The sequence below is a fragment of the Pygocentrus nattereri genome, chromosome 10 (assembly GCF_015220715.1).
Source record: "Pygocentrus nattereri isolate fPygNat1 chromosome 10, fPygNat1.pri, whole genome shotgun sequence".
NCBI lineage: Eukaryota > Metazoa > Chordata > Actinopteri > Characiformes > Serrasalmidae > Pygocentrus > Pygocentrus nattereri.
Genome location: NC_051220.1, coordinates 44,665,219 through 44,675,218, shown reverse-complemented (window position 1 = coordinate 44,675,218; position 10,000 = coordinate 44,665,219). Strand labels below are relative to the sequence as shown.

At 44.1% G+C, this 10,000-nt stretch overlaps 1 protein-coding gene across 1 annotated transcript in view; it reads left to right on the top strand.

Moving 5' to 3' along the window:
• LOC119264190 (SPARC-like protein 1) overlaps positions 1-10,000 on the top strand; it is a 22,630-nt gene that overhangs the window by 3,036 nt on the left and 9,594 nt on the right. The window contains exons 3-5 of the mRNA XM_037542291.1: positions 4,777-4,888; positions 5,124-5,242; positions 7,377-7,528. Of these exons, the coding sequence (XP_037398188.1) occupies positions 4,777-4,888; positions 5,124-5,242; positions 7,377-7,528 (383 nt within the window). The remainder of the gene's footprint in view (positions 1-4,776; positions 4,889-5,123; positions 5,243-7,376; positions 7,529-10,000) is intronic.

The following is a 10,000-nucleotide window of genomic DNA, read 5'->3' as shown; positions in this document are numbered from 1 at the left end:
TTGGTTTATATGGTGATATATTCGGAAATACATTTTAGTGTTTGTAAAGTATTTCAGCATCGACTGCCGTGTACTTTTTCAATACGGGACAGAGAATCAGGGTCTCTGCTCAACAAAAGGATGCTCTTTACATCACCACGGAAACTGAGCAGAGCAGGTAATGTAGGGAACTATCAGCAGCCAACACTGTCCTGAGGAAGTAAACACAGGCGGCGGTTTGGCAACACTGCCTTTTCTGAAGCCCCCAGGACGTCGGCTCAGCCTGGCTGAAGATTAGACAGATGGCAGCGCAGAACTCATCAGGCCTTACAGCAGCTCAGGACACCAGGACTTGTCCTTGAGAAGGACCACCTCAGCTTCCTGTCTGCTGTATCTGATCTCAGATTGATGATGCTCTTGATCAGCTGGCTGGCTTCACTCCAGTCCTTAACCTGAGGGTCTTGGTAGGTGGAGCTTGTGCTGGATGCCAGGTTCAGTTCTGTGTGACGGGTCAGAGTGGAGCTGTTTGAAATCTGTGCGCTTGGTATACTACATGAAGAGCTCAGTGTCAGTGTCAGTATTTGATGCTGGGACGACCAATTTAACAAAGGTGCTGCAGTTTGGGTTTCTGTGCCTGACGTGATGGTGGATTCTTTCTAGGTGTGACGTGATGGTGGGTTCTTTCTCAGGTGTGATGTGATGGTGGATTCTTTCTCAGGTGTGACATGAAGGTGGATTCTTTCTGGTTGTGACGTGATGGTGGATTCTTTCTAGGTGTGACGTGATGGTGGATTCTTTCTAGGTGTGACGTGATGGTGGATTCTTTCTAGGTGTGATGTGATGGTGGATTCTTTCTGGGTGTGACGTGATGGTGGATTCTTTCTAGGTGTGACGTGATGGTGGATTCTTTCTCAGGTGTGACATGAAGGTGGATTCTTTCTGGGTGTGACGTGATGGTGGATTCTTTCTCAGGTGTGACGTGATGGTGGATTCTTTCTAGGTGTGATGTGATGGTGGATTCTTTCTAGGTGTGATGTGATGGTGGATTCTTTCTCAGGTGTGACGTGATGGTGGATTCTTTCTCAGGTGTGACGTGATGGTGGATTCTTTCTCAGGTGTGACGTGATGGTGGATTCTTTCTCAGGTGTGACGTGATGGTGGATTCTTTCTAGGTGTGACGTGATGGTGGATTCTTTCTGGGTGTGACGTGATGGTGGATTCTTTCTCAGGTGTGACGTGATGGTGGATTCTTTTTCAGGTGTGACGTGATGGTGGATTCTTTCTCAGGTGTGACGTGATGGTGGATTCTTTTTCAGGTGTGATGTGATGGTGGATTCTTTCTAGGTGTGACGTGATGGTGGATTCTTTCTCAGGTGTGACGTGATGGTGGATTCTTTCTAGGTGTGACGTGATGGTGGATTCTTTCTCAGGTGTGACGTGATGGTGGATTCTTTCTAGGTGTGACGTGATGGTGGACTCTTTCTCAGGTGTGACGTGATGGTGGACTCTTTCTGGGTGTGACGTGATGGAGGATTCTTTCTCAGGTGTGACGTGATGGTGGATTCTTTCTAGGTGTGACGTGATGGTGGATTCTTTCTGGGTGTGACGTGATGGTGGATTCTTTCTAGGTGTGACGTGATGGTGGATTCTTTCTAGGTGTGACGTGATGGTGGACTCTTTCTCAGGTGTGACGTGATGGTGGACTCTTTCTAGGTGTGACGTGATGGTGGATTCTTTCTAGGTGTGACGTGATGGTGGACTCTTTCTCAGGTGTGACGTGATGGTGGACTCTTTCTGGGTGTGACGTGATGGAGGATTCTTTCTCAGGTGTGACGTGATGGTGGACTCTTTCTGGGTGTGACGTGATGGAGGATTCTTTCTCAGGTGTGACGTGATGGTGGACTCTTTCTGGGTGTGACGTGATGGTGGATTCTTTCTCAGGTGTGATGTGATGGTGGATTCTTTCTAGGTGTGACGTGATGGTGGATTCTTTCTAGGTGTGACGTGATGGTGGATTCTTTCTGGGTGTGACGTGATGGTGGATTCTTTCTAGGTGTGACGTGATGGTGGACTCTTTCTCAGGTGTGACGTGATGGTGGACTCTTTCTGGGTGTGACGTGATGGTGGACTCTTTCTGGGTGTGACGTGATGGAGGATTCTTTCTCAGGTGTGACGTGATGGTGGATTCTTTCTAGGTGTGACGTGATGGTGGATTCTTTCTCAGGTGTGATGTGATGGTGGATTCTTTCTAGGTGTGACGTGATGGTGGATTCTTTCTAGGTGTGACGTGATGGTGGATTCTTTCTGGGTGTGACGTGATGGTGGATTCTTTCTGGGTGTGACGTGATGGTGGATTCTTTCTAGGTGTGACGTGATGGTGGATTCTTTCTAGGTGTGACGTGATGGTGGATTCTTTCTAGGTGTGACGTGATGGTGGATTCTTTCTAGGTGTGATGTGATGGTGGATTCTTTCTGGGTGTGACGTGATGGTGGATTCTTTCTAGGTGTGACGTGATGGTGGATTCTTTCTCAGGTGTGACATGAAGGTGGATTCTTTCTGGGTGTGACGTGATGGTGGATTCTTTCTCAGGTGTGACGTGATGGTGGATTCTTTCTAGGTGTGATGTGATGGTGGATTCTTTCTAGGTGTGATGTGATGGTGGATTCTTTCTCAGGTGTGACGTGATGGTGGATTCTTTCTCAGGTGTGACGTGATGGTGGATTCTTTCTCAGGTGTGACGTGATGGTGGATTCTTTCTCAGGTGTGACGTGATGGTGGATTCTTTCTAGGTGTGACGTGATGGTGGATTCTTTCTGGGTGTGACGTGATGGTGGATTCTTTCTCAGGTGTGACGTGATGGTGGATTCTTTTTCAGGTGTGACGTGATGGTGGATTCTTTCTCAGGTGTGACGTGATGGTGGATTCTTTTTCAGGTGTGATGTGATGGTGGATTCTTTCTAGGTGTGACGTGATGGTGGATTCTTTCTCAGGTGTGACGTGATGGTGGATTCTTTCTAGGTGTGACGTGATGGTGGATTCTTTCTCAGGTGTGACGTGATGGTGGATTCTTTCTAGGTGTGACGTGATGGTGGACTCTTTCTCAGGTGTGACGTGATGGTGGACTCTTTCTGGGTGTGACGTGATGGAGGATTCTTTCTCAGGTGTGACGTGATGGTGGATTCTTTCTAGGTGTGACGTGATGGTGGATTCTTTCTGGGTGTGACGTGATGGTGGATTCTTTCTAGGTGTGACGTGATGGTGGATTCTTTCTAGGTGTGACGTGATGGTGGACTCTTTCTCAGGTGTGACGTGATGGTGGACTCTTTCTGGGTGTGACGTGATGGTGGATTCTTTCTAGGTGTGACGTGATGGTGGACTCTTTCTCAGGTGTGACGTGATGGTGGACTCTTTCTGGGTGTGACGTGATGGAGGATTCTTTCTCAGGTGTGACGTGATGGTGGACTCTTTCTGGGTGTGACGTGATGGAGGATTCTTTCTCAGGTGTGACGTGATGGTGGACTCTTTCTGGGTGTGACGTGATGGTGGATTCTTTCTCAGGTGTGATGTGATGGTGGATTCTTTCTAGGTGTGACGTGATGGTGGATTCTTTCTAGGTGTGACGTGATGGTGGATTCTTTCTGGGTGTGACGTGATGGTGGATTCTTTCTAGGTGTGACGTGATGGTGGACTCTTTCTCAGGTGTGACGTGATGGTGGACTCTTTCTGGGTGTGACGTGATGGTGGACTCTTTCTGGGTGTGACGTGATGGAGGATTCTTTCTCAGGTGTGACGTGATGGTGGATTCTTTCTAGGTGTGACGTGATGGTGGATTCTTTCTCAGGTGTGATGTGATGGTGGATTCTTTCTAGGTGTGACGTGATGGTGGATTCTTTCTAGGTGTGACGTGATGGTGGATTCTTTCTAGGTGTGACGTGATGGTGGATTCTTTCTGGGTGTGACGTGATGGTGGATTCTTTCTGGGTGTGACGTGATGGTGGATTCTTTCTAGGTGTGACGTGATGGTGGATTATTTCTAGGTGTGACGTGATGGTGGATTCTTTCTGGGTGTGACGTGATGGAGGATTCTTTCTCAGGTGTGACGTGATGGTGGACTCTTTCTGGGTGTGACGTGATGGAGGAATCTTTCTCAGGTGTGACGTGATGGTGGATTCTTTCTAGGTGTGACGTGATGGTGGATTCTTTCTAGGTGTGACGTGATGGTGGATTCTTTCTCAGGTGTGATGTGATGGTGGATTCTTTCTAGGTGTGACGTGATGGTGGATTCTTTCTAGGTGTGACGTGATGGTGGATTCTTTCTGGGTGTGACGTGATGGTGGATTCTTTCTGGGTGTGACGTGATGGTGGATTCTTTCTGGGTGTGACGTGATGCTAAAGTTCTTCACTCTTTCTCAAAAACTCACCCAATAACCGAAGGGCAGTGATACAGTGTTTTTATGCTTGTGGATGTTTTGTAGTTAGTTTTTTTTTTACAGAAAATACAAGAGAGAGAGAGGGAGTTTTAATCTGTTTTTTGCATAATTTCTAAGCGATAAACCAGTGATTAATACTTGATATTTCTGAATATGTAGATGAGGTTAGTTTATGACCATCTTTATTAGATAGGAAAATATTGGCGTCATCAGCAGATAATTTGAAGAATATATTTTTTGCTGCTAAGTTCTAGTGCCAAGATCATTAACAAACATCTAAAACATTAGGGTTCCCAGTATTAACCCTTGAGGAATTCCACAATCGATGTTCTTTAGACTGGAGTGAGAAAGACTGTTATTCGGCAGGTTTCCTGTGTGAGTTGCTTAAGTGCCGCAGTCCTGTGGGTTCCTGGTGTCAGGTGATGAAGGATGGAGGAGTTTTAGTGCCAAAGTGTGTGTGTCCTACAACCTGTCCACGGTCAGACCACTGCAAAACACACACACACACACATTAAAAATAAACATCCATAAATAAATAAATACTCATTAATGAATACAAAATAAAACACCTGCACAAACATCTTAAACTGAAAAAATAATACAATAAGAAGAGACAAGTGTGTGTGTGTGTGTGTGTGTACGTGTGTGTGTGTGTGTGTGTGTGCGTATGTGTGTGTGTGTGTGTGTGTGTGTGTGTGTGTACGTGTGTGCAGGCAGGGGGCGCCAGTGTGCAGTACTGTGGGAAAGACCTACAGTAATGAGTGTCTCCTTCACAAAGAGGCCTGTCGCAAAAATCGCCGCATTGGAAAATCCCACAGCGGGACATGTTTAGGTAAAAGTTTGAGTTAAAATGTTTCCACATGTTCAGAAACGACTCTGTTTCAGACTATCTGATTAACCTGTTAAGATTAGTCCAGGTTTAGATGCTCAGGCTGTGAGGAATCATTTACATTTAGATTTACACGGCATTTGGCAGACGTGCTTATCCAGAGTGACTTACAATTTGATCATTTTACAGGAAGGTGGTGTTGGGATTCTTGCCCAAGGACTCTTATTGGTATAGTGTAAGGGGCTTGCCCAGGTGGGGGATTGAACCCCAGTGTACAGCATAGAAGGCAGAGGTGTTACCCACTACACTAACCAACCATGGATTACCTAGTCCAGGTTTAGATATTTAGGTTGTGAATAATCCATGTTTTAATACTCGGACTGTGATTAATCCAGGTTTAGATACTCAGGCTGTGATTAATCCAGGTTTAGATACTCAGGCTGTGATTAATCCAGGTTTAGATATTCAGGTTGTGAATAATCCATGTTTTAATACTCAGACTGTGATTAATCCAGGTTTAGATACTCAGGCTGTGATTAATCCAGGTTTAGATGCTCAGGCTGTGATTAATCCAAGTTTAGATACTCAGGCTGTGATAAATCCAGGTGTAGATACTCAAGCTGTGATTAATCCAAGTTTAGATACTCAGGCTGTGATAAATCCAGGTGTAGATACTCAGGCTGTGATTAATCCAAGTTTAGATACTCAGGCTGTGATTAATCCAGGTTTAGATACTCAGGCTGTGATTAATCCAAGTTTAGATACTCATGCTGTGATTAATCCAGGTTTAGATACTCAGGCTGTGATTAATCCAGGTTTAGATACTCAGGCTGTGAATAATCTAGGTTTAGATATGCAGGCTGTGATTAATCCAGGTTTAGATACTCAGGCTGTGATTAATCCAGGTTTAGATACTCAGGCTGTGAATAATCCAGGTTTAGATGCTCAGGCTGTGATTAATCCAAGTTTAGATACTCAGGCTGTGATAAATCCAGGTGTAGATACTCAGGCTGTGATTAATCCAAGTTTAGATACTCAGGCTGTGATTAATCCAGGTTTAGATACTCAGGCTGTGATTAATCCAAATTTAGATACTCAGGCTGTGATTAATCCAAGTTTAGATACTCAGGCTGTGATTAATCCAGGTTTAGATACTCAGGCTGTGAATAATCCAGGTTTAGAAGTTCAGGCTGTGATTAATCCAGGTTTAGATACTCAGGCTGTGATTAATCCAGGTTTAGATACTCAGGCTGTGATTAATCCAAGTTTAGATACTCAGGCTGTGATTAATCCAACTTTAGATACTCAGGCTGTGAATAATCCAGGTTTAGATGTTCAGGCTGTGATTAATCCAACTTTAGATACTCAGGCTGTGATAAATCCAGGTGTAGATACTCAGGCTGTGATTAATCCAGGTGTAGATACTCAGGCTGTGATTAATCCAAGTTTAGATACTCAGGCTGTGATTAATCCAAGTTTAGATACTCAGGCTGTGATTAATCCAGGTTTAGATGCTCAGGCTGTGATTAATCCAGGTTTAGATGCTCAGGCTGTGATTAATCCAGGTTTAGATACTCAGGCTGTGATTAATCCAAGTTTAGATACTCAGGCTGTGATAAATCCAGGTGTAGATACTCAGGCTGTGATTAATCCAAGTTTAGATACTCAGGCTGTGATTAATCCATGTGTAGATACTCAGGCTGTGATTAATCCAGGTTTAGATACTCAGGCTGTGATTAATCCAAGTTTAGATACTCAGGCTGTGATTAATCCAAGTTTAGATACTCAGGCTGTGATTAATCCAGGTTTAGATACTCAGGCTGTGATTAATCCAGGTTTAGATACTCCGGCTGTGATTAATCCAGGTTTAGATACTCAGGGTGTGAGTAATCCAGGTTTAGATATGCAGGCTGTGATTAATCAGGTTTAGATTCTCAGACTGTGATTAATCCAGGTTTAGATGCTCAGGCTGTGTCAGCAGTGAGTGACCTTAATGCAGCTGAATTCACTGATAAGAAGGGCTGTCCATAAACTTTTGGACATACAGTGTGGTCAGATGGTGTTTAACCCAACGTTTGTGTGTGTGTGTGTGTGTGTGTGTGTGTGTGTGTGTGTGTGTGTGTGTGTGTGTGTGTAGTCTCTGCAGATGTGTGTTCAGAGCAGGAGATTGGTCAATTTCCGTTCCGTCTGCTGGACTGGTTCCTGCTGCTGAGCCGAATCGGGGAGAGATACACTACAGCTCCATCACAGCAGTGTCTCACACACACACAGAGAGTGGAGCTCGCACAGGTAATATGCACACACATGCAAACACACACATAAACACACACAGGGTGGAGCTCACACAGGTAACATGCGCACACACACACACAGAGTGGAGCTCGCACGTGTAACAAGCACACACACACACACACAGAGCGGAGCTCGCACGTGTAACAAGCACACACACACACACACAGAAAGTGGAGCTCGCGCAGGTAACATGCGCGCGCGCACACACACAGAAAGTGGAGCTCGCGCAGGTACCACACGCACACACACACACACACACAGAGTGGAGCTCGCGCAGGTAATATGCACACACATGCAAACACACACATACACACACACACACAGGGTGGAGCTCGCACAGGTAACATGCGCGCACACACACACACACACAGAAAGTGGAGCTCGCGCAGGTAACACACACACACACTCATAGAGCAGAGCTCGCAGAGGTAACATGTTCACACACACAGAGTGGAGCTCACGCAGGTAATATGCACACACACACGCACACACACACACACACACACACACACACACAGAGTGGAGCTCGCACGTGTAACAAGCACACACACACACACACACACACACAGCGGAGCTCGCACAGGTAACAAGCACACACACACACACAGAGTGGAGCTCACGCAGGTAATATGCACACACATGCAAACACACACACACACAGAAAGTGGAGCTCGCGCAGGTACCACACACACACACACACACAGTGGAGCTCGCGCAGGTAATATGCACACACATGCAAACACACACATACACACACAGGGTGGAGCTCACACAGGTAACATGTGCGCACACACACACACACACACACACACAAGAAATCCTGGTAAAGAAGTCCTGATGGCCATGTTTGTGTGCGTAGGGTTGATGTGTGTATGTAATGCAGTTCTAATAATGCATTGCTCCAGTCATTATCCCTGCTGTGATCTGTGTTGCTGAGAGTGATGGAGTCGAGCAGAAGTCTGTAAAATGAAATTTGCTTTGAACACTATGGTCAAGTTACTGTCCGATATCACTAATTAACACAGACTTCAAAATTATAAGTAAGGCACTTCCAACAAGACTGGAAAAAGTTATATCCAATCTCATCCATCCAGATCAAACAGGCTTTATAAAAGGAAGACAATCATCACATAACGCACAATTGACTTTACAAAGAAAAGTAATAGGAAAACAATCATCTTTAGATGCGGAAAAAGCCTTTGATAAAGTACACTGGGATTTTCTCTTTAGTACATTACATACATTTGGCTTTAGTATATCATTTATACACTGGATCCAAATGCTACATTCATCACCCATGGCCTCCGTTAGAACTAATGACATCACCTCGTCAAACTTTACACTTTCTTGCAGTGACTGACGAGGATGTCCACTGTCACCACTGTTATTCACAATCTTCATAGAACCACTGGCTGCAGCAAAACGTCAGAGGGATAAAATCACAGGCATTTCAACCCACAGTACTGCTCATAAAATAAGCCTCTTTCTGTAGCTACTATGTCTCCAAGATGTCACTTCATAAAAAAGAGACCATTAAACTGACTAATAGTTTCTCACATGTATCAGATTACTCTGTTACCTGGAACAAACCAATAGCGTTACCAACAGGTGACTGGAAATGCTGGTATGCTGCTCTTTACAAATTACCACAGGAATAGGTCTTACATATCCAGGTATAAAACTAACCACCAAGCTTTCTGAGTTGTTCCACTTTAATTTTACACCACTGAAAAAAACAATATCAGATTATTTAAATTGCTGGATGAATTTACCAGTTTCTCTTTGCAATAATCAAAATGACAGTTTTACCAAAAGTCAATTATCTATTTGCAATGTTGCCAAATGAACCAACTGAAAAAGAGTTCCACAATTTAGACGTGTGGGCATCAAAATTCTACTGGAGAAATAAAAAAAACCTAGGATAAAACTTGAAAATAAGGGCGGACTAGCTGCAAATGGATGATGACTGACCCTGGCTGGTCATACTGCAACAAAACATCCATCGCAGATCTACCTTTTCTTAGCAAATCATGACAATTTCAAAGACATTAAAAGCCTGGTGGAAAATAACTAACTTAACAAATTTTGAAATGACCCATATGGCACAATCCAGACTTCACGATTAACAGACGACCCCTTATATACAAGAAGTTTTACACGTTTACCACACCTCTTTACAAATAACGCATCTACAAGCTTCCAAGAACTAACTGAAACATTTGACTTAGTGGAAAATCAATATCTAAAATATTATCAATAAAAAAAGTAAGCTTAAAACCAAAATTAACATTCTTCATAACAATCTCAGTCCACCCCCCATTACTGAGAATATAAACCAAATCATCAGCCCTAAGAAGGTTGTATGCTCTCATACATACTTTAAATTCAACCATGTCAATACCAACAAATCAATGGAATTTAGATATTAGCGCGGATACACAATTCTGGACACAAATCTGGAAAAATATC